The following is a 25,379-nucleotide window of genomic DNA, read 5'->3' on the forward strand; positions in this document are numbered from 1 at the left end:
TATTCCTTCTATGGCGGATGGGCCCTGGGGCACCTTTACCCACATGTATTGCTCTACAAGTCAGCTTCACCATACAATCGGTCACCATGCACTCTGTCCAGACAGAGCACCGACAACATAGAAGGTTTTTAATACAGCCAAACCAGCAGCTTTTTGGTCAGTCAGAGTAACCTGGTGTTCAGCAGCTTGGAGCCTGTGTCAGAACAACATAGATAAGCTATGGCTAGAGGAAGAATTACTTTGCCACATCACCCTGCCATACATCCACAGGATCCAGTTACCAAACACAAGGAGTGTGCTGCACTCTTGACTCTTCTCAACAAGAAGTCAGCTTACGACAAGTGAACACCAAGGTATTTGGAGCCCCAGAACCGGCTTCAAGAAGCTTCTCCACTTCAGTAAATACACGCTGCTGCTCCCCTCCTGGGGTCACGTTGGAGGGAGGAAGAGGCAAAAGGCAACAAGTCTCAAAAGCACTTCATCGGTAAACAAGATCCAATTCCTATCGCAACAGTTCCAGGACTGCAGGCAGTTTACAACGTGTACAGGTGGCTTACAGGCCGGGAAGAGAGGAATACCAGGCCTTTGAAGGCTTGGTGTAGGACCAAGAACAGTTCAGTAGGCTCTTCATTTCTGTGTGGAAGGCAGATCCATTGCTCACAGTCTGTGTCATTGCAGTAATAAAACATTGGGGAGCTGTCAGTGCCAGCAGCCAACATTTAGCAATACACTGAAGCCGTGCTTACATATGAAGGAATAAATCCCCTTCCCTGCCTCAGAAACAGTCTGGGATACCTCTGGGTAGGCAGTAAAACTGCTGAGTTCAGCTACATATCAAGCAGAAAGACCATTATGAAGCCTCAGGAAAAGAGGAGAGTGCAACTTACATCTGAGACAGTCAGCCAAGGTTGGGAGAAGAGGAGGGAAACAGACTTCAAGCATGTTACATCTGCAAATTCAAATTAAGGTCTTTCTTCCCTCTTCCCCCATCCATCTCTTCCTTCTCAGTTTCCTATGCAGAGCCTCTGCAGCTGGAGAGTGTGATCAGGGGGTAATTTAAGACACAATATCTGTGTGGCCTTTGTAAAAAGTCTTGTGTTCTGGAGTAAGGAGTGTGAAGTCTCCTCCTGCCACATATCTGAGGAAAGCTCAGTCATGATGTCCAGCCCTCACTCCAGTGATGAACAGAGCCAGGAGAGAAAAAGCCTGGCCTACACCACAGGTAGAACCCACGGATATGGTAGGAACCTGTACAGGGGAGGTTGCGTTTGAAGCACCAGTTTAAACAAAGGCTTCCTCATTGGGAGTGCCATTGATTTTGAGGAAGAGTTTGGAATCTTCAATCTTCTGTTTTCTTTCTCTTTCTAGCCTGCGTCTGTAGCAGACCAGGTAGATCGGAAGGCAGAAACCCAGTAAGCTCAAACCAAGTAAGCCAACGTTCACCTGCAGGAAGATAGACAAAACAGACAGGTTAAAACAACAACCAAGTCATGCATGCCCAAGTGTCAGAACCCAGCTCACGTCACTCAGCTACAGGCAAACCAGGAGACGCCCTGCTCTCTGTATTGGCAACAACATCCTTTGTATTTTTATTTATACTCTGGTGCCCAGAGCATATAAATTAAATAATGCAAGAGTTCATTGCTCTGGATCTCGGCTGCAAGAGTCTCTTGTTGCACACAACAGGTAGGGCTGCTCAAGGTGCGTTTCTTTTCCAACAGCATCACTGAGCCATGTGTTGCTGGAGAGCAGATGTAGGCACATGCAGCCCAGAGATCAAGACTCTCCAGAAAACTGACACATTAGTGTCAGTGAGCTGCCCAGACTCTCAGCAATACACCACACATTTGTCCTACCCTCAAAAGCCACTTGGCTTTCCCAACATAGCATCAACAAGCCAAAATTTACTGATCATTAGAGTTTATTGTTATCAAGAGAATAGCGAATTTCTACTGCATTTGAGGGCCAGACAAATTAACTCATTTTTACCTTACAGATTTTAACCTCCTGTGCAAACTGCTTGCGAGGAAATAAACAGCAGCCTTCTCCCTTCCCACACACCAGAGAAGGGTTAATGCCATTCCCTCCCAGGGCCTCATTACTCACACAGGAAAGGGTCTCTTGGACAGCACCAAGGTAACAGCAGACTGAGGAACACTACACTCCCTGCTGTTTATAACCTTGGTCCACGCACAGGGGTGATTTTGTTTTCAGAGAAATGAACCCAAATCATCTTCACCACTGAACCTGCATATTATATTTAAGAATAACTTGCCCAGAGAGGGTCTCCTTCCAGAGGTCCCGTTACTGCCATAAACAGAGGCTGCTGCAGAAGGGCAAAAAGGGCACTGATCAACGACTGCAACCCTGTCAAGCTACCAAACTGAGTAGAGGGGTATCTGTCAACAGAAAAAGCAATAGCATTATTATATGTCACCTTGACCGCTCACAACGCCCAGCTCAGGTTGCACTCCCAGTAGACCAGCACAATAGAACACAGTCCCAAGAGAGGCATAACATGAAGAACTTTTCTCTCCTGAACTTACATACAGCTACCTCTTGTTCTAGAGATTTTAGTTATACGTGGTGGTGAGCACAGTGCTTCTCTAGATCAGAGCACACCTGGTGATGGAACAGATGCCTTCTTTCCAGACAATTCTCATCCTGAATTCAAAAACTTAAGAAATACCAGATCTAGCACTTGTTTTGTTGTACCATAAGACAGATGGAAGTGCTTGTACAGCTACTCCTATTGCAAAGGGAAAACAGTGTTGACATTTACTAGTTAAAAGCAGGGCCTCTTTATCCAGATGACAGCATTAGCAGCTATGCAATCATTTTCATCTGGCCACAGCAATTCGCCCCATTTAGAAGTGAGTGAAACCTGCACAACAGGTTACTGTGTGTTTTCCTTTTTAGAGGACAAGTCTGATCCCATGTCAAATTAAACAACACTGCTCATTGGAAAGTGCTGAATATCAGATACTACTAATGGAAAAATAAATCTTAGGAGCAGTCTAACATCTGTCTCTTTTCACAACTGACCAGTGTTTAGAAAAAGTCAGGTTGGAAAGAAAAAAACCAATCACAACTTTCCAGTATTCAAATAAGTCAAATTGAAACCAAAAATAAAGAAGTTGGAAAGAGCTGCAATGGTCAGAGAAGTTTAGCTTATAAGCAAGCTGATATCTACAACAGCAGACATTTACCACAACGAGGACAGAAACATTTTGTTTCCAGCTACCATAGAACCAAAAGTTTGCATGTTTTTGATTTAATATTGTTTTTGAATCTGGAATACACAGGCACTGAGACCAAAACCTTTCACAGAAGGAGTCTGTGGAGCCTCCATCCATGGAGATATTCGAAACCCAAGTGGACACAGGGCTGGACAACCTGCTCTAGCTAACCCTGCTTGAGCAGGAGGTTGGATTAGATGGTACTGAGAGGTCCCTTCCCACCTCAACCACTCTGTGATCCTCTGAAAGCCAACAGTTTCTTCCTGTTTTCTGCCCAGCAGCTCAGGACAGAGAGGCAGATCTGTTTTCAAAGTGAAAAACATTGCTTACTAATGAAGAGAGTATTTAGATCCAGCTGTCGATAGCTTTGATAAGTTGGAAGCAGGATGGATGATCCACCTGGGAAAGGGAGTATGCCTCACTAATTGGGCAATGCTTTACTAGTGCAATTTCAGAGCAGACCAGCAGCAATATGCTCAATTATGTTAATGTTTCACAGTGCTTTACCCAGACACATACACACAGCTACCCATTATAACAGAAAAAGCCTTGAGCTCTTACTGTATAACCCTAGTGCCAATGGCTGAGTCTCACCTGCACAACCGATACGTTATGCCTCTGTCCTGGCAGCAGTTATGCCAAAGGGGTTATCAGTTTCCAAAGAAGGAATGTAACAGCCAGGACTTCAGTCCAGCTGCTATCATGCCCAGCAGGGACAGGGAATAAAAACTGCATTATTTTTCCCCTCTGACAGACTTCAATTCCTGATCTCCCTCTCACCAGGACTTCTTATCACCTCAAACCAGTTTATCTGTCCAGCCTCATATTATAAGTAAGCAGAAACTTACACAGCTGCATAGAGGCCTCCCACTGCTGAGTGGATAAATCCTCTCACAATTGTGTGCAATATGAAGGAAAGAATCTGCAAAGAGAAGAATAAAATGTCAAGTGCTAGATGCCAAGGGGTATCAGACCCCATCACACAACCATTCCTAATAGGCGCTCTCCTTTCTAGCACATAGGCAGACCTGAGCAGCCAGAGCCCAAACCTGAACACCGGCACAAGGAAATAACTCGTATTCATCTCTAAAAGCAGTGTTGTTCCTTACTGTGCTGACATGTCGTGTATGGTTAACCTCAGAGAGCATAAGACCTCTCTCTTTTGTAGATGGCACTGTTTCAAGGACACATACCCAAGAAACAGTAGCAGGGGTCACAACATTCTGAACTTATGTCCAATTTAGTTAAATTTCCACAAGTTATTGCAGACAACATGCAAATATGAACAAACGACATGTGTTTGCTTACGTCACCAGGGCACGTCTAGGGATAGTATAAAAACCACTGAACTCATCTGCCAAAAGCAGGTGGTGTCACAAAATAAATATTATAACAGGTTTATAATCCCACTGGTACCATTGGGCACAGCATTTGATGCAGAAATAACCTGCTGTATATACTGGCGTCACAGTCAGCAGCTTAAATCAAGCCCAGGTCAAAAGCACAGGCACTGCTAAGAGCACCTCAATAGGGAAGTATAGGATGTGTAGTTACAGAGCTCAGCTGCACAAATTCTACGTATAAACCACAGATCAACTCTGCCATTTTAACTACACTAACTTCTCTAGGTTACTTCACGATGTGTCAGCTGAATGGTGCTATTTGTTTCAGTTTTAAGGCCAGGGATCCCAAAGCAGCACAGAGATCTCCCAGCAGTGCCAGAACGCTCTCCTGCCATCAGCTGGTTCTGCTGGTTTGCCAGCTATCCCAGCATCACCGTGCCTGGCATTTTGGCAGGACCCCTGCCACCAGCCCCTCCAGCACACCTCCATTTGACCTATTCACCTGCAGCTGTAGATTGGGAATGAGACAGGTGACCCCAAATCCAACCAGCAGGACATTTGTGAATGCAAAGGCATTGGTGGCGTTGGTGATTTTCTGGATCTGACGGTCACGTTTTTTCTTTTTCTTGTCACCTCTGGAAGAATAACAAAACCTGCATTAGGAAAAGCACTTTCAGCAGCTGCTGAAACTCACAGTTGATATAACATGAATCTTGCTATCTAAACCACTTTGTCTACAGGTCTGGCTATGGAGACGAAAGGATCTCCATTGGTGAAAAGTAAGGAACAAATGGCAATTATTTCAGTGCTGCTGCTGTTATACTAGAAGGAAAGTCTGAATCTCTGTGCTACAATTTAGATTGGCTCCTCTTAACTGATCTCAGCAAACATGGAAGATGCAGTCCCTTCCTCCTTGCAATTATCAAGTCCTCCTTCAAGCTTTCTTTTCTATATTGGTGAACCAATATCCTTTTCTTCTACATTTCTTCAGAAGAGGAAGCCTACTACGTGGCTGTATGCCCTGCATGGTGCTCACTACTCACTGCTCAGCGTTGCTCTCCTCATTATCTTCAGAGCCATCATCGCATTCTTTCAGCCTCCAGTCCATGATGTACCCAATCACAGGCGCTGTCAGCAGGCACAGCAGTTGCAGTACCCCAAAAATGGAAGTGTAGAGACTCACTGCAGAGGAAAAAAAAAAAAATAAAAAAGATGCTAAGGGTGTCTGTTCAAGGGATAAACCATCAGTAACAGGAAAACAAAGACAAAAGAAAAGAAACTTCCTCCTCACTGTTCACCTTTCCTACTAGAAGCCCAGATTCTGTGTACTTGCAGATTAACCCGCAGGGCTGAAAGCAGCTGGGATGCAGAAGTCCTCCCTTCTGTTGTATTTTTAGAGGAGCATCAGCCCAACAGCAGGCAGGACCAGCAGGGGCACCCAAAAAACTGCCTTGTGCCAGTGAGGTTTCTGCTGGCTAGGAGCAGCAGGGAAAGTTCTGCAAGTGATGCATCCTGCACAGCATCCCTGCCTTAGTCATCTCCTCTGCTGCCTGGCAGGGAGCGCCAGATGCTGGAGCTTCTGATCTGCAGAAGATGCAAGGACAAGCCATGCTGGGAAGGTGAAATCTATGCCATTTTGTGAAGAATGGATTAGTTAGGAAGTGCCTCTACGGGAGGAAATCAGCAGCAAATAACACAGCATCTGTGAGCAACCATTAAAATTTCCAACTGATAACAATTCCCTGCGTATTAAACATAGGAATAATGTCTACATGGCTCTCCAGGGGAAAGCTGATGCCAGCAGACTTAGAAGAAACCTCCCCCCTCCTGTTATCAGACAGCTCCCCCACCCCACAATGCTTTTCCCACTTCCTCTCTGCAGCCCACACGATGGATCTGCAGGCATCACACAGAAGGGCTGGTGAGTCAGTGTACCACAGCTCTGAAATAAGGATGTGATTCCAAAACTGACTATCTCAGCACAGAGCGCTCACGAATTACAGCACTGTAAGCAAAAGCAGCCAAGAAGAATTTCAGTTTATCCCTCCAATGCATCGCTGGGGCTCTCAAAGCAGTACAGCCATGAAGTCCCAAAATCAAGGTGGTGTTGGGAGAGAGGTTTCCAAGAAGCCTTCCTCTCCTATGCAGTCATAGCAAACCCCAGCAGGGCTGCCTCGTAGTGCCAGGCATGGCACCAGATGATCCCTTCCTGGCTCCAGTTGCTGGCTGGGAAACTAAGAAGAACTTCCAGCTCCAGCCTCTGAACTCACATTCCTGTCCCCATTACCTCTGCACAAGCAAGCCCTGACGTGGCCCCACATCCCATCTGCTGAAGCCAAAAGAAACAGGTGGCATCACCCTCTACAAACACTCCGAAAGCTGATTTGCTCTTGCACGGTTATTTTTTAACAGAGGGTAAGAAGCAAGCCATGCTGTCAACTTCTGTTTCTCTTGCTACTCTGAACACTTAATCTTAGGCTCTAAACAGTGGGAGCAGAAGCCAGCTTCAAGCAGGGAACAAAGTTTATGGGGACAGCAAGAGAAGAGGTCCTATAGGAACAATTTCCTCAATTTATCTATCATAAAAACTGTCACTTCCTAAGGAGGAAAAAAAATGAAGCAAACACCAGCAGGTACAGCAGAAGCAGAGCAAACAGAAAAGGTTGCAGACACGGGCACAACCCTTTATACCCCCTGTTCTGTAAGTTATTATGCCAAACTGCCCTGAGCAATACAGCCAAGTTTTCCAGCCTGTCCTGGTTCTTCCCAAGGTCTCCAAGTACAACCAGATTTGGAAGCGAGGTGACGATTTATAAAAGGCAAAGCCAAATTAGAAGTCTCAAACAACAGGTCTCCTCTCTCCTGCCTTCCCATGGTACAGTTACATGGTTATTTAGAGAGTTTCTGTGTTCTCTAGCTTCTCCCCTCCACCTTTTGGGGGTTTCCAGAAGATAAGGAGCCACACACTGACTGCTTTTCCACCTCAATGTTTCACAATATGAGATGCATGAGAAGCAGAACTTCCAGTGCTTCACTGCAGCTTCAAGACTTCATGCTCTCTGATTTCCCTCAAATCCTTCTCTCCTGGGTATATTGCAGTTTTCTTTGACCTAACAACACTGACAGCCCTTTCCTCCCCTTGCTGAGTACTGCAGGTGGGGAGCTCTGAGCAAACAAGTAAACGATGCACAAACAAGGAATCCGAGGGAGCAGCATCCCATCCTCTCCTGATGGGCATGGATTACATTTCTAGAGATCTGCATGCATCTTGGAATGGCTCTCACAGCCTAACACTGCTGTGACCAGACAAAACCACTGTTTTGCTGGTGCCATGGAAACACCAAGACAGTGGATTGCACTGCAAGCCCAGGCTGTATTTGGGGGAGGAAGGAGAGAATGGGAAGAAATCTCTAAGGTGGCACAGAAAAACAATTCACCCAATAGATACAAGTTCTTTTTTTTTTTTTTTTTAAAAAAAAAAAAAAAAAAAGCAAAAAAAGCACAGAGCTTGATTGAAACATAATTGGCAGCATAAATTGATATTAATCTTAAAATACTGGGAAGGGGGAGAGGAAATAACTAGAGCAAACCAGGGGGGAAAAGAAAAAAGGAAAAAAAAAAAAAAAAAAAATCACAGTACAAGAATTACAAGGTAAGCAGAAAACTGAGCTGTGCTGAGAAAGGTAGGCAGCATGAAGTTTGTCCTGTTTACTGTTTAATGCCTAAACTGGCTCTTGAGCCAGGAGATAAAGAGCTGAATGCTGCAGGCTGTCAAACGCTCAAACAAAGTAATTCAGGGAATGCCAGGGCTTGGAGTTTCCTTCCCTCCCCCAGAGCTCACTCCTGTTTTCAGAGGAGTGCCTCTTGATTTATCAGCTTCATGCAATCCAGATTTAACAAGTTCAAACTGGATCTTACTACAAAGGACAAAAAAAAAAAAAAAAAAAAAAAAAGAAAAAAGCTAAGTCTTGTTTTGCAATCCTCTGTATTTCCAACAACAGTAAACTAATGTACTCTTTCCTGTTTGCTCCATGTACTGAATCAGAGCTATAAATACAAGTCCAGCACAGCGAGCACCCCTGAGCCTCCCCACACACACAGGCTGCACAAAACAGCCATGACTTCACTTCTCCCACCCTGCTGCTGGGACCAGACACCCAGCCCAGCCAATGGTCATAGAGTCAGCTGCTCTGTATGCCGTGTTTGCTTAGGATAAGTAAAGCAAATACCTAATGAAATAGGCTTCCCAATTGAAAAAAAAAAATAAAAAAGCCACAGTTCACCCTGAGAGGGCATTTGAACAAGCTATCAGAAGGAATATCATGGAATAGTGTTTAACAGACACTGGGCTAAAATTAGATTGACATTCAAGTGTCCACCTCACTGTGTCCCTCTGCCCTGGGCCAGCTCCAGCCTTCCACTGGACCCTACCAGCAGCAGTCACCGCACCAGTAATTGCTGTAGGTGGTGTTTGCTGAGTAATCAGTCATGCTGACCTCTAGGAAGGATCGAGTCTGGGTCAGCACCCAGTTCCAAGGAAGCAGATTAAAGTCTTCAGGTCATCCTACCTTGGCTTTCATCTCCGGACAGAAACTCAAGGATGGTGTTCATGGCCCCCATGTAGAAGATGAGCCGCAGCTGAGTGACACACATGGTAATAAGGCTGAGCAACAAGATGGGGCTGAAGACACTCTTCATGAAGGAAGGAGAAGCTACAGAAGGAAAAACAGAGTCTTTGAAAAAGGCAGCGTGGGTTATAGACAGGCATGACTTCAGAAGAGGCTGCAGATCTTGGGTTAGCAGGCCTTCTGGCCAATCATCCCAGCTTGGTGCCAGTGGCAGCCCCCAAATCCGCTGAGAGCACCTGCCTGCCGTCTTACAAACTTCCTTACTGAATAGTGATAGATGCTGGGAGTTTGGTCACCAAAAACTGCGGCAAGGTAAGTCTCACCCAATTCTGGTGAGCAAAGCAACAGGAAACTTCAAGCCATTTCCTTCTGCCATATCCCTGAGGAGGAAAGGCTGGGAGGTGGCAGCAGCCTGTCTAAGAGACTACAGTGACCAAATGTGCTGCCCTATGGCCACACCATTACCCATGTGGTCATCCACACCTGGCAACAGCATAGTTTAGCAGGTATACATGAGCGGGATTCCTTATATAACTGAATTGTTCTCTATATAGCTGTGCCTGGCACTTGGCCCTGGCAACATACAGAACATGTATCACTCTTCCTCATGTAAACAGGCCTGGAGCACAGCACCAGCCTCCTGCATGCACCAGCATCCCCCAGGGCACGTGGTGAACCACACCTGTGCTGTCAGGCTGGCACTTCACTTCAAGGTCCACCGTGGACAGGCAGAGCTTGTTGTTCTCTTGCAAGGCTGCTGACTCTTTGGGGCCCTTCATGGAGCTCCCCACGCTCAGTCGGCGTCCCACGGTTGTGACTTGCTTGTAGAACTGCTTCCCGGTGATCTTGTGGTCAAATCCCAGCCAGCTGAATTTTATTTTCACCCTGTTGGGCAGTAAAGAGAACGAGGGCTGCAACACAGGGTGGGAGTTAGAGGCAGCAGAGTTGTGGGAATCAGGGTGTGGGGGGATGCAAGGCACTAGGTTTCCACCTACAAACCCACAAGTCATTGGGATCCAGATCAGACAGATGTACCTGGACCACTTTGGCACAAATCAGTATAGCAATGCTTATTGTTACAGGCACATCATTCACCTTTATGGTTCCAATGCTTTGGAAGGTAAAACTTTTCACAGGTATTCACCAGCCAAGATATAAAGCTAATGTGAGACATAAATCCTCACCCTTGGAAGAACTGGCAGCAATAAGCAACATGTAAGGGAATTCCCTGCCCGCTCTTCTATATTGGCTGTGAGGAAGATTAGCCCCCAGCGCTCATCTAGTTGATGCTTACGTATAGTCCATGTCTTCTGGTCCTGGGAAGGGCTCCAGTGGCCAGTTGAAGAAGCAGTTGAGGAAAACTAGTCCTGCACAGCTTGCCCAGACGAGCAGAATAAGGATGAAGGAGACCCCAAAGTCATATATAACCTAGAAAGCAGAAAGAAATATGATTTTGGCTGTAAGAGCAGAAAATATGTTAGTCTGTAAACACACACAGGAACTGAATCTTGCAAAAGCACATCTGTAAAGAAGTGCTTTAACAATTCATCCCTCTTTCTTTCGACATCATTGCTAAATGGCACAAATCTCCAGCTAAAAAGCACCGGTCATGAGTCACAATCCCACAGACTCACCTTGATTCCTGGGAAGGTCACAGCAGAGGAAGCATAGGAGCCGATCATTAGAGCAATGAACGTGGAACGAAGGTCACCAAACATGTTGGGCAGCTGGGGACAGAAAAATCAGTTGGAACAGGTTGTTGCCTGGGTAAGGGAGGGCGAGAGGAGGGGAGAAACCTCTTGAGAAGATGCTGGCATTCAGAGATAATAATACTGGGTACCAGAACCCAAAAAAAAAAAAAAAAAAAAAAAAAAGTTTTGTTCAAGAATGGTTTAGCTCATCGGGATGAAGATCTGCAGGTTGCATTGGTATCTCCAGTGTCAGGGAATGTCTACAACCCACGATTTATGTGCTTAACAATACTGCTTCCTTCCAGACCGACAGCATGCTTTGCATTGGTCACCTTTAGCACAGGATCATTTGTTCCAGTCCTTGTGCTTTCCTTAAAGGTTCCCTTCCCCAAGGTTACAGCCACCACCTCTGTTTCTCTCCAAAAATCCATGTTCAGGTTCTCTGCCAATCATTCTCTTTTTAGCCAAGAGTTGCTAGAGATGGGCTGTGACAGCTGCACAATCCATAACACACCTTGGGCTGCCAGCTTTGTTTATACACCTTGGGTCAGCACTTAATCTTTGCAGTGGACCGGAAAGCTCCTGCTGTAACAAGAAGGAATAGGAACCAACACGAACAGTGTTGCTGCTACGTTGCCAATACCAGCCAGGTTCCCCCATGCAGACAGACTGTATAAGTGAGATTTTGTTGCCTCCTTCCTGCTCTTTCAGGTCACAGAGTCCCCAAATCCACTCAGGCATCACTACCACGTCAGCCTTGGGGTCTCCAAGGACACTGCAGGTGCCTTCAAGCACTGAAAGCTAAACGGCATTTTATCTGTTTTCAAGACAACAAAATGATTTGGAGAATATTGGATTGAGTCTGAGCAAGCAAATGCTCTCATCTCATTCTCATTTCGGTGCTGGAAAACAAATCCATCTTTTCCAGGAGCAGCATATAAGGCAAGTGAATCTGGCTTGTGTCACAGCGGGACCGGCGTGTTTACAGCACAAGTATTCCTGCACAGGAACACTCGAGGATCCATCTGGCTGTTTATCATCCCTCTGCCTCACTGCAGAGCTTTCTATGCAGCACAGCCTCCAGGTCCTCGGATAACCCCAGCCAGAGAACAGCAGCAGCAGACACCGAGCCCCAAGCGGGCACGGCGGAGGCAGCAAAACGCTGCACTTCTCTGCAGCAAGGAACCCCACACCCATCCCCACATCCCCGCACCCGGGAGCGCTGCCAGCAGGCTGCTTTTGGGAGCTGCAGGCAGGAAATGGTGAACGATCCAAATTTCTGTTACCAGGCATAGAAATCCCTCCCTGGAAGTGCTGGCCTAAAAAAAACAAAACAAAACAAAACAAAACAACACATCCCAGAAAAGAGCATCTGCAGGATGAAATATCTGCAGGTTGCAGGGACTGGCCATTGTCACCAGGCAGGGTGTTTGTGTAATCTCGAATGCCCCAAACCTAAAATAACCTCCAGAAATTACAACAAACAGCTGCTGCTGCTGGAGAGCTGCGAGCAGGGCGAGAGCTGCACAAACACAGCTGCTTCTTGGCTCGGGTTGCTCTTCCCCAAAGTCTCAGAGATGACAAAAAGCCTTTTTCATAAGCAGATGAGCAGCTCCCAGGTGGGTCCTCCAGCTCTGTGGGTACCAGAGACCCAGAGAGAGCCCTAAAGCAAGCAGCTACTTCTGGGAAACCCAAATCTGCTTCTGCTTCGGTGGGGACAAGTCCTAGAAAGGCTTGAGACTTTGGAAAATCTTGTTTGGCAGCAAGCAAGTGGCCGGATTAAAGAAAATTGGACAAGGAGATTCAGTGGGCTGGATAAGATCTTATCAAGTGCAACTGCTAACACCGAGCACTCAGGAGGAAAGGAAACCTGAGAGCTGAAGGGACAGAGGGAAGGAAAAACAGCCTGGCTCTGGACAGAAAATCCCTCAGCCTGCTAGTGTTAGCACTGGCAGTGCCTGCCTGGGTCCAGGCTGAAGACCAGCTACTAAAATAACGGGCAGTATTTTCTAAGCCAGATTTCCAGCATAGCAGCGAGCACTGGAAAAACACGAACCCTAGGGATGAGAAAATAAAGAAAGAAAACAAACGCACAAACCACAGAGCAAGTAGGATCTTTGCCTTCTGCCAACAGAAGGATCTGATCCTCAGTCTGACCTTATTCCTGCAGGCCAGAATTGACTCCCCCACTGACTTCTGCCTATGCTGGTACGAGTGTCTCAATTCAGGAAGACCTACCATGAAGAAACATCTTACATCTTCTGTTTAAAGGTCAGTAACACTCCAGGTATAATTAACTTCATGCCCTGTCTGAAAGATACTTGATTTTGCCACACCAGAGCTGTTTTTTCCTGGAGCCCTTTACTAAAGGTGTGCAATCCCAAACTGATAAAATCACTTCCTTGTTTCCTCTTGCAGATGACTTCTCCTCATTTGCCCTATAATAAGATCTCCAATCAGTTTTATATGCTTTCATCTTTTCCCTGGACACACTCCCTATACAAAGAGCACCACAAAAAAACATGGCAGTGGCATTACCAAAACCAGCTGCCCTCCTATTGCAGGGACTGTTTGAAAGAAGAGAAGAAGAAAGAAAAAAAATCCATAAATAAAAATCAAGGGACTGAGAACTGGACTTGGAAATGGCATTTCCATTCAAGCTAAGCTTTGTCTTCCCTATCAGGGGGTATATTTGGAAATAATACAGACAATAAAAACATGTTCTCCAGGAAAGCCTCAAACTGCCTGCTTTGTCCTACACATATGGAGACTCCTGTTCCCGTTCTCCAACAAACAAAAGATCACAGAGCCCTAAATGCTGCTAATATTTCTGAGCAGAGCAGATTCCCTACACAGAGATGCTCCCCCCCCGCTCCGACTACAGGGCGCTGTTTGTAGCAGAAATGAGAGCAAAGCAGCTGCAATTCTTTGAAAGGAAAACAGGACAGAAAACAATCTATAAAAGGCTCTTTGTGGTAATTTATCACACATGTTTATTTCTTTGCATGGAATAGCTTCGGAGCAGAACCAGTGCCAGATTCCTGTGTTGCCGTCAAAGCCACCAATACGGATCTGTTTCCATTTCCAATCTCCACTGTATATTGGCTAAGAGCAAGTCACGAGGCAGCAAGCTCCCCTCTGCATTTTAACAGCAGGCACAGCCTGACCTTGTTCCCAGAAGCAGGAACATCACCACTCCCCCTCCTCCCCGCAGGCAGCCCGCCCCTGCAGCATGCCACATGCTGTCAGCAAACCCTGGGGACTCAGTGCCAAAAACACCTCCGACCCCAAGAGACACCTATCATGGATTGCAGTCCCGCACTGTAATCCTCAGCAATCCCATTTATCCCTCAATTCCTACAGGAGCACAGAGGGTCGGATTCTCCATCACAACGCACCGTGGCTGCGCAGGCAGGTCCCCAGCACTCAAAAAAAGCATCCAACCACTGCACGCATGGAACATCCCAGCCACGCACCACTCTCACCACCCTGGGGTGACAGGGAACAGCACAAGTGTGTTTCACCCATTTCCTGGAGTGCTCCAGATTGCTAGCAGGACAAAGTCACCTTGCTTTGACTCATGCACACCGAGCAGCTGGGACCTGCATCAGCCAGCACAAGCTTGCTTGGCAGCAGGCATTGACGTGTGCTCACTGCCACTTCTACACAGCAACCTGCTAACCCCATGTCTCTCCCTCGCCACACTCCATCCCTACAGGCCACAGGTGGAAGGGACCTGCAGGAGAGCCCCATATCACCATGGAAGGCAGCTCGTGACAGCAACTTGGATCACTTCTTGGAAGGTTTCACCTTTTTCCTGCAGATGTACTTCCTAAGAGCTGAGAAACTGGCTCATTAATGAGGGTGTTAATAAGTGGCTTTGTTTATTTCTGCCGCTGCTAAACAGCCACAGAACAGCACGTCTAGTCTCTGCCCTGCCCTCCATCATCACCAGTGGCTCCAAAATAATCAGTGACCCATTAATAACCACTCAGAGAGACAAGAAGCACTGCTGGCAGCCATGAGATGGGAATTCTGTCCTCTCCCCCAGTAGCACCAGTGTGCTTCTCTCTTCCTTGCTTGTATTTGAAGCAGGATGACATTTGCCCCACAGATCTCTGGGAGCATGGCCAAGGCTTCCAGTGAAGAACATTACATACGTCCAAGAGACTGACATCTGCACACAGTTTTGAAAGCTTTGAATACAAAAGCAAAAGCAACAGCAGCAGCAACATCACAGTTCACCCAGGGATCTGCAAACAGCCCCTGCCAGGTTTAGGTCTCAGGAGGTCAGCCGGCACCTAACCCACGTTAAATTAGAGGTAACCTTAACTAGCAGTTTAACTTTTAACCGAGAGCTCAAGGCAGTGCAGTTGAAATCAGAGTTTTCAACCAGTGCTTCCCAGGCTGTTTTCTAGGAGATTTTCTGCCCAGCCCTCTTTCAGCCTCATTGACATAGGTAATGAGGTGGAAAATGAAGCAGCTACTTGGAGAACGATACTGCTCCCATCTCCAGGCAACACGAACCCCAAAACACAGAGCCCCAGCTGACAGTTGTAGACCTGTGCTCCTAACACAACCCATGGGCCGAGCTGACTGACATGGCTGGGCAGACAGAGCCCAATTCACTCAGTGGCTCAGCATTTCTAAGGAAACCTGGATGGGACTTTCACCCTTTTGTGCCAGAGAACCACCATTCTTCTGGGGAAGGGATGCAAAAAGCACTCACAAGAAGCTGCTACCCCACTGCAAGAAGGGGGGAAGTGAAGGGAAAAGCAGCCTTGGAATAACCAACTAACACCCAGTCCTTCGGGTAAAAGAGCGACTGACCCTTTGTACCAAGCAAACCCATGTGCTCATCAAGCTGAAGGCAAGAGATCCATGTTGCTCCTTCCTGCTAGCCCAGCTCCCAGCCATGGTAAGGAATAAACCAGGAGTCGGGTGTTAACTCTTTGCTTACCGTGAGTGATGTGAAGGTCATGCACATCCCACCAAAGCCGTTCAGAGCCAGCGCGATGAATATCAGCACAGACAGAGCTGCAATGACAAAGCCCAAGTGCCTTTACTGGGGTGGGAGGGAAGGGAGACCACCGAGCCCCCTGGACTTTGATCCTGACACAAAACCTCAGAGGTGGTTTAGCACTCTGGGATGTGCTATGCTGCCCCTGCCCCAGCTCATCCCACCAGCACCCATTTCCCAGCCACGTGGAGAAGGATGGCTTGGGTGCAATGGCCTCTTGGATGGATGGGTCTCTATTCTGTGGTGAGTAGGCTTGCTGATATAGCTTGTCTGAATGGCCTCAGAATCACAGAATGATTGGGTTGGAAGGGATCTTACAGCCCACTCTGTTCCAAGCCCTGCCATAGGTTGGGTGCTCCCTACCAGCTCAGGTTGCCCAGAGCCCATCCATGGCCTTGGGCACCTCCAGGGATGGGGCACCCACTGCCAGTGGGCCTCACTGCCCTGAGTAAAGAATTCCCACCTAGTATCTAACATTAATCTCCCCTCTTTTAGTTTAAAACTTTTTCCCTTGTACTATCACTATCAGACTGTGTAAATAATTGCTTTCCCTCCTGCTCATGAGCTCATCATATGAGGAGGATCCCAGATCGGCACATAGAGCACACGGCTCTATGCACCCCAAAAACCTAGCCATGACCCCAAAGCCCACCCTGAGGCTCTTCCCAGCCCCAAACAGCACTGAGGCCCACTCACTGTTGGGATTGCTGGCACCATATGCGATCAGCACACAGGACACAGCAAAGCAGGCACTGAAAGGGAAACAGAACTATGAGTCTCCTGCAGAAAGCTTGACATGGGCTAAATCACATCTCCCTCTCCTTCCTTAGAACCTTGTTGAGCAAGCTCTGCACAATTTGTGTAAGAGGGAGCTGGTGATTTGGAAAGAAAAAAAACTAAGGAAATACCCAAAGATTACAGAGAAGCCTTGCACAAGGGCTGAAGCAGCAACATTCCCTCCCACGGCTGTGACACAGCTCTGTCTGGACCCAAAAGCATTTGGTTTTCCAGCACAGAGCTTTACCAGCCTTCCCCTCGAGGTGACCAAAGGCAGCAGCAGCCCTGGCCCTGCGACTCAGTTGCACTCAGTTGCAGTACTCCTCTCAGGTAGCTCTGAGTCAGACTCGCTCTGTTTTCCCCACCCTGCCTGGTTTCTGGTTCTGAAAACCCAGCAATGCTGGGATCCAAGTCACTATTACCCCCCACATGCTATTACAAAACCTGCAGATGATCTGGTTATCCAATTCAGAAAGCAACACAGATGCCAAGTGACAAAAAGAAGGGACGGCAGGCAGGACGTGCCTATCCTGGAGTTAAGTCTCCAGCTTACTAGCTCTGATGTAACATCTTGGGTTTGTGCCTCTCAGGACACAGCTCCCAGCCTAAGGAAAGAGCTACCCACTGTGACTCACAAGTGACTCCTCTTTTTCCCCAGGCTCCATCTGTCCAGGGAGCTGAAGCTCGGACACCGAGTCTCAAACCCTTCCCTGACGGAGCAACTCACCGTGCAGCCCCAAACCACCCCAGAGCTGCTCCAGTGCAAAGCTCCCATTCCAATCCCCCTATTGTTCCTGAGGTTGCAGGGTCATTGCCAACAGGACCCTAACAGCCCCCATCCACCCCCAGCCCACCCTGTGCCCAGGGCACCAACCTGCCGAGCAGCCGCAGCTTGCGAGGGCCGTACTTATCCATGACAATGCCCAGGGGCAGCGTGATGGCACTGAGCAGGAAGGAGCCAATGGTGAAGGCCAGGTTCAGCATCTCGTCCTGTGCGTTGCACGAGGGCCATTTGTGCTCTGTTGTGGTGCCGTTCTCAGACTCGGGGCTGTCGGTGAAGTTCCCTGCATGGGGTGATAGAGGAGCATCGCTGCAGTGTGTTGGGATGGGGAGATAGAGATAAACCCCGTGATACATTGAACCTATTGAGTGGGGATACTCAATTCTGATTATAATCAGTAAGAAATGGACAAAGGAGAGAAAAAGAGCAGGAGAAGTTGATGAGCTCAGCTGGGAGCACCAGGAATCAATCTCCCACCGAGGAGCAGCAGGGCAACAACCTAAGGACAGGGCAGAACCACCTGAGGACAGAGCTTCGTTCATTTATGAAACGAGGCCCCTGCAATCACAGGGCGCTGCCTCGGTAGGACAGCAAGGGACAAACACAAAAATAAAGCCCTCCCTGAGCAGTGTGTCATCACAGATTTTTTTCTGAGCTAAACTGGAAGCTCTCACAGCAGACAAATCAGCTATTTCAGGCCCTGACACTGAGCTGATGGGAGCTGGCACAGCTCGAAGGACGAGCCTCCTGGCCTTGCCACGCAGGGGACATGGTGGCACAGCCACCCGGATGGGACGAGCACTGCTCCTACAGGCATGCAGCTCACCAGTCACTAATGAACTGATGAACTCACAGCTTCTGCCCCATCATTAGCATTTTCTCTTCTTTCTGAGAAGGTTTAGGCCATGCAGATCGGTTACACCTCTGGCTCGCTGGTCGTGCCTTCACATGAGGAGCTGTGCATGCAGACTCCCACGCTGCGCAGAGCTCGTGTTGTGTAACAGGCACAGAAACAGGACAGGGAGGAAATATAGGAAAAAGAGAGAAGTTCCCTTTTCCCTGCAGCAGCAGTTTCAGTGCCTCTTGTCACAAGTCCATCCCAAGAATGCTTACATCCCCTACAGCAAGCATGTGTGCCTTTAGACTTTCATTAACCCAGAGCACCCATGCGCTCCTCCCCTCCTTCTCCCTGTGCTTATCTGTCGTTTCTGTAACCTTTGCTGGGATGACAAAGCACTTGCCTTTTTTTTTTTTTTAATACTGCTGCAGCAAACCAGTGACAGAAAGCACTCTCTCCCCTCCATATTTAATAATTGATCTGACAAAGTTCAGTACTAAAGGAAAATTAGAGAGAGGAGACACCTACGTGTGAAGCAAAACCAGAGATTGCCAACGAGCTGCAGTTAATTAGCAGGAATCCCTCATATCCCAGTGCCTAAATGCTCTCTGCTTGCTGTGCTCAGCACCCCCTCGTGCCACTCCACGTCCCCATGGATCACACCACCTCATCCCCATCCGCCCAGCCCTGGAATCACAGCAGTGACTGGTCTCATCCTGTTTCTCCCAGCTGCCATTTGCACCCTGCTTGCCCAAACAACCCTCCCGGCTCTGTGTCAATGGCAAACAATTGCAGACGTCACGTATGAGCAGCAGCTCAGAGGCTGATGTCAAACCTTCCTCTGCCCCCTCCCAGCCTTCTGCAAGGTGCCCCCATTCATTTCCCTGCAATACAGCGATCTCAAACAGTCTGTGATCAGTGATCACTGTTCCTTCCCCCTTGCCATTTGCTCCTGGCAGATAATTAATCCATTCTTCCCTAACTATACTAGCTATGGATATGCAAAGTGTCAGATGAGGCCCCAAAAGCCCCATGTCCCACCACCATCAGCATCCCTGTGGCAGGGTGGACAATAGACCTGAGGTGTACCTCTAGAAATCAGCCTTGGCAGAGCTGGGAGCCTTTGTAGTTTGCACAGAGCCCCTAAATCCTCTGATCAGCCCCATGCCAGGCTCAGGACCCTGAGCACCGCTGCCTGGCAGCACTCCTGTGGGCCAGGGGCTTCACCCACAGCATCCCAGTTTCTTGGGCTCTCTGCAAGTTCATAACAAGCAGAAGTGGACTAGAGGCTGAACTGAGACAAACAAGGAGGGGAGGGGGGAAAGAGTGACAAAACTGCAGCAATTTCCATGCGTCAGCACTCTGCAGAGCCTGGAAGGAGGGTGGGGAGACACAGGCAGTGCAGTGACCTTACAGCAGCACGTGTCACCAGCCCTCAAACCTAAAGGGACCTCAGAGCAGAAATGCTTGGAGCTGGAGCAAATGTATTGATGTTAACATGTTGATGGACACAGTCACAACAGGACCCCAAGGAACAGCAAGAGACAGAGGCAGCACTGCAGCAGGATGGAGCAGGGCACCCAGCACCTTGTTTACAGCAGCTCTCTGCCAGTTCCAAGGAGGGGCCGGGCAATGTGGAAATACAAATTGTTTGTGAAAACAGCAGCAGCCCCTGAGCAACAAGAGAAGATCCAGCGAATCGTAATGGAAATGATTCAAGCAGCCCTTGGCACCTTCTCATCCTCTTGGAGCTGACACCGTAAATAGGGCATTTTTGGAGAGGCGTACATGCAGGCCCACCTGCGTGCCATGCAAACTGACACTGGGCACAGCAGCACGGAGGCTCAGGCCATGCATGGTCACTGCTTTCTGACCAACAAGCAAGAGGCTGCAAGTCTTTATCAGCAATTACAAGAGCAAAGTGCCTGCTTTTACAGCTCTCCCCTGCAAGCAGCAGGATTTCGGCTGCCCAATTAGTAGTTGGAGTTACTATTTAAAGCATGGCAGAGCTTAGGTGAGAGGAAGGCTGCCTTGGTAATCATTTATGTCAAGCTCATCTCTGGGATTTGTTCAGGCTGCAACATTTAAAGCCATCCTTCCTCCTAAATTAAGAGCTGTCGGTTCCAGCAGAGGGTCAATTATTAACTGCTCTTTGCCGACCTCTCTGAGCCTGCAGGAATGAGCCTGGCTGTTCCAGGGGCTGCTGCCATCTCACACCAGCACCAAGGATCCCTTTCATCTTTGTAGCTTAGATCAGAGAGCGAGACAGCCCCAGCCATCCCAGTAACAACCACAGCACACAGGGCCACACCTTCCTCTTTTTTGAAAGAGAGCAAAAAAACAAGCAAACAAACCAAAAAAATGAGTGAGGAAGAGAAAAACAAACAACAGGAGCAAAGTCTGGGAGCACTGGTTAAAAAAAAGTCAAGGCAAAAGGCATGTGCAAACAGCCGATCTGCTGCCTGCCCACATAAGAACATGTTTTCTCTTTTTCAGGATGGTGTCATCGTTCTGGGAACTGGGAGGAGATGTTCTTGCTTTACACCGCTGCAAACACCATCGATTTGGGTTTCCCTCTGATTTCACCTCCAGGATCTCTCCAGGCACCTGGCGAACTCCCAACCTCACACACTGCTGGGTTATTTAACCCCCATCTGCTCCCTGGCCATGGCCCCACTGCACAGCAGCTCTCACCCCACGCTGACACAGCCAGCAGCTGCAGCTCAGCACGGCGTGCTTCCTGTAGAGCTCAAACATCCACCACACTCACGCTTTTCCTGTTTACAGGGTCGCACACGCAGCCCTTCCACAAGCACTCATCACATCTCACCAGCTTGAATGGGATAAAAGCAGCTGTATAAAAATTCTTTTTCCTGCACAGAGAAGCTGTGGATGCCCCATCCCTGGAGGGGCACAAGACCACACTGGATAAAGCCTGGGCAGCCTAAAATGGGGAAGGGGCCCAGCCTACAGCAGGGGGGGTTAAGCTCAGTGATCTTCGAGGTCCCTTCCAACCCAACCATCCCATGGTTCTATGATTCAGGCCGCATCTCCCACCTCAGATCCCAAGCTCCCACCACAGACCCTATGGCTACAGCTCAAAGCCTAGCTCTGCACCCTCTGCCCTTGCCTGCATTGAGGTGTGTTGTTGACCTGTGGTGAGTGAATCAGCTTATCTCATCTCCTTGGCTTTCCACAGCCCCATTTTAGAGTTCCCCTTCCAACTGGCTCCTTATCTCTGCTCTTTGTGAGCTAATTATCAAGTTCAGTGTTCTTTTTAACATGCTCCAGAAAAGCCCGAGACTTGAGCTTCCCAATCCCAGCACTGCGAGTCCCCGAACGGATCAAATTCCCAGCAGCTGATAAGGCCCAAATCCCGATAAAGAGCGCAATCAGCATTTGCTACAGCTGGTTAAAGGCCAAGTAGTAGTGTAGTAAAATGCAAATGGGAACAAAGTGCCACCACCAGACTCCTTGTCAGCAAATTTCAAGCATGCTTCTCAGTGCGGTCAGGTCTGCCGGCTGGAACGGGTAGAGCCCTCCACTCAAACCCTGTTGCAAAGCTGCTTTACAAATATTTGCTACTTCGATGTCAGCTTTGTGGATGTCCACCTCCACTCCCATACAACAGAATGGACACGCTGTGTTTGTGAGGCGGATGAGCATAAGCCAGAACCAGAAGCTGAAGGCAGGTGGAGAGAGGGGGATCTCAATGGGAAGGCCATGAGACCTTCATGAACAGCAGTCCCTTCCTGGGCAGCTGCTGCTACCTGCAGAGAGGAGACTGCAGGAAGGACAAGGTCTAGTTTTGTCTTTTGCTGGAAGATACCACGAAGCACAGAGCTTTTGCTGACAAACACAAAGCTCTGCCAAGAACCTTTGGCTCATTAGGAAAAGTCTTTTTTTTTTTTCCCCCTGTTTTGCAACGCATGCACACAGCAACATTAGGAACAACAAGTGCCCAAAGGCTACTAGTTATAATTTCTTTCTTTCCACTAATCTGCCAGCCAAGGGCTGCACGAGTCATTGGGTTATGCTGAGAAAGGAAACCACTAGGATGCCCTAAACTGAGCAGGGGTCAAACTCAGCTGGGTGCCAAGAGCCCTGCAGCCACCTAGGGCTGCACCAAGGGTGTGTGTCCCCAGCGCTGTGAGCTCTGGCTCCTCTCTGCCTAATCCCTGAGATTAGGGCAGTGGGGACAAAAAACAAATAAAGGAAAATGAGTAAGCAAGGGTGAGCTGGCAGAACTGGTTCTCCATGCCCATCGCCTCAGAGGACATTTGAGGACGCCAGTATTTGAGGACAATGGAAAAGCCTGAATACCTGAATTCCTCCTAGGGAGGAAGCCATCCCACCCCAGGGCACAGTCTGGCACCTGGGAGAGGCCATTACCCCGGGGGCATAATTCCAGCCCCACACGTGTGCACCATCCCTGCAGCATAGGCAGACCACAGCCTGCAGTCAGCAGGGAGAGGCCAAGGCAAACCTCACTGATCTGGGAGAAGTGGGCAAACTGAATGCAACCAAAGCAAATAGCAGCAACATGGGACTCAAGCAAAGCATGGTTACCATCTCTGGGCACAGTGAGGAAAGCAACTGTGCTTGGAGACAGTCAGCATTTGCTTATCAGCTCTTCTGTGCTTTATCTCGGTGGCACGTAGCTTCCACCTAGGTTTAATGGGGTCTTTCACACAGGTCTGTGACAGTCACCATTCCTGAGTGGAAGCACAGAGGCCTGGAATGACGGGCTGTCCCTTGTATGCTCTGGAGATGTAAAGGCATCACCACACCACGAGCACAGGGCAGGAAGACAACCAAGCCCTCAGCTACAACCAGGTGCAGCCACCCAGGCTCAGCAACTGCAGCCACACAAAGAAACAACCCTCACAAGCAGCTGGTGAACAGGAAACACTGTGAGCAAGGGAAGGAACAAAGCATCATCCCACCTATTCACAGCCACTTGTTGCTTGAAGTTGGTTTCCCCACATCCTCAGATTTTTTCCTCCCTATTCTCAGCCATTACCAACTGTGGGTCCACACTCTTGTTTTCCAGCTCCCTTCCCTTTGCTGCTTCCTCCTCCATCCTATGCAACCAGCCCACAACTGGATGCAGCCCCAACACTCAGCCCCTGCCTCCCCTTTCCATTCCCTTTTCAGCACACACAAACCCTCCTCAAGAGCCATCATCCCCCAGAGCCCCTCAGTGTTCTATTGGCCTTTCCCTGTAGAGGTCAGCCAGGTGTCCACGCAGATGGAGAACCCATGGCCAAGTGGAAGAGAATATCCAGAAAAGCTCCTTTTCTATTCGATCTGCAAAGCAGCAGCAACCTCAGCCACACAACACCATCACAAGGATGCCAACTAGTTTGGAAAGGAGCACGCATCCCATCTCTCCATCCCAAAACTGACCAAGGCCTCAGACCTCCAACCAACCTACAGCACCCCAAGGCAGGTAATAACACCAGTGAACCCCAGCAGCCATTCTTATGGAATCATTAAGGTTGGAAAGATCTGGTCCAGCCATCAAGCCATCCCCAGCGTGCCCACTCAACCAAATCCCTCCAGCTCTACCCCCGGCTCCTCACAGCACCCTTACCTGATTCGTGGCACAGGTAGGAGTAAAACCCTTCTGCCTTCAGCATGATGAGCAGGGACCCCCAGCCCAGCAGGACAGCTGAGAAGAGCAGATTCTCAATGATGGCAGTGAATGCCATCCACCAACGCCGGCGGTGAGCGGTAGCAAGTGTGGGTGCCATGGCTGCGTGGGAAGTGCAGCCTCGTCCTGAGCCTCAACCTGCAGGGAGCAGAGCAATGGTAGTGAGCTAAAAAACACAGCATATGCTGTGCAAGGAGTGCAAAAAAAATCGCCTTAAGGAAATCTCTCCACTGGAAAGCAACAAATGAATGAAAGGCATTTGAGCATATAGAGTAAATTTGCAGGTAGTGGCTTGCTGGGTGACCAGGAAGGCAGATGGAGGAGCATAGGTGCCCTTTGGAACAGCCCCTCAGTGTGCCAGAGCCACTGTAGGGCTCCATTCCACCTCCTGAGCAACAGGTATGAAAGCACAGCAAGAGCCTGCTCCAATATTCCATCCATTTATAGGGCAGTTAGGAATTGTGTGCCAGAGTGGGGGCTGCAGCTCTACAGCAGCTCTGCTTTGGGTCAGGAGCACAGATCAGTGCTGGGAGGTGGCTGTGAGCACAGCTCCTATGTGTGTTTACAGCACAGAGGGATGGGCAAGGAGCCCTTGCTGCTAATCAGCACAGCGGGACGCATCCTGCCCCACAGTAGCTGTGCAGATGGCTGGGCACACTGGGCTGGGGCAGCAGCATGTGCTGTTCCATCTCAGCACACTGGCATCCCCAGGCTGCCCCGCAGATGCTGGGGATTAACAGCTCCATCCCCACCTGTCCCAGACCCTGTGGCCAAGAGCAGATGGAAGAGCAGCCCTGAGTAATCGGGGGAGCTCCAGAGAGCCCCAAGAAATTCAGCACTGAGGTCATACAGCAAGTGGCCATTTTAGACAAGCTGTTTCCCCCCCCCCAGCTTAGAGCATGCCCTGATAAGGCGCTATAGGGAAATCAGCGAGCAGCATGCTGCAGCCTAGAAGGGTTTCTCGGGGCTTTCCACAGGGCTGAGGCCCCAGCACAAGGCAGCAGGAGAACAAGGCCACCCTGCAGAGCCCCCAGCAGCCCCCCTTACACCCCCCACCAGTGCGCAGGCCCACAACGCGCTTCCTCCACGCCTCCTCTTCCTCATCCTCGCTCCCATGCAGCCGCTCACCCATCGCCCCCAGCCCAGCACACGCACAACCCCCGCTATGTACTCCCCTCTCCCTTTCTCACTCCTCCACTTCCCCCCAAACCCCCCCCCCACCCCATTTCCCCACCAATTCCCTTCTCTCTCCATTGACACACGCTGGCCCCCCATGCACAAATCTCCCCGTGCATCCCTTTTCCCCTGCCCAATGCATCCACCTCACAGAACACCACTCCCCCTGCCAATCCCCTTCTCCACATTAAAGCACACCTCGCCCTGCCCCCCATCCCCAAGCCCCATCG

The 25,379-nt window shown here is 49.0% G+C and overlaps 1 protein-coding gene across 3 annotated transcripts; it reads right to left on the reverse strand.

The window, feature by feature from the left end:
* Nucleotides 1-1,281: 1,281 nt before the first annotated feature.
* SLC43A2 (solute carrier family 43 member 2) lies at nt 1,282-24,073 on the reverse strand (the record flags this gene model as incomplete). 3 transcript variants are annotated; one of them, XM_079545225.1, is made up of 13 exons in its annotated part: nt 1,282-1,443; nt 2,276-2,399; nt 4,088-4,161; nt 5,085-5,217; nt 5,626-5,764; nt 9,151-9,294; nt 9,893-10,095; nt 10,505-10,638; nt 10,845-10,937; nt 15,862-15,938; nt 16,618-16,673; nt 17,573-17,762; nt 23,914-24,073. In XM_079545225.1, 13 exons carry the CDS (start codon nt 24,071-24,073, stop codon nt 1,282-1,284), a joined length of 1,689 nt encoding a protein of 562 aa, XP_079401351.1. The 3 variants fall into 3 exon arrangements, with proteins under 3 accessions (XP_079401351.1, XP_079401350.1, XP_079401349.1); XM_079545224.1 differs by having other exon boundaries at nt 23,908-24,073; XM_079545223.1 differs by having other exon boundaries at nt 17,573-17,788; nt 23,889-24,073.
* Between the last annotated feature and the right edge of the window lie 1,306 nt (nt 24,074-25,379).

Source organism: Tetrao urogallus (genome assembly GCF_951394365.1).
Source record: "Tetrao urogallus genome assembly, chromosome: 20".
NCBI classification, from domain to species: Eukaryota; Metazoa; Chordata; class Aves; order Galliformes; family Phasianidae; genus Tetrao; species Tetrao urogallus.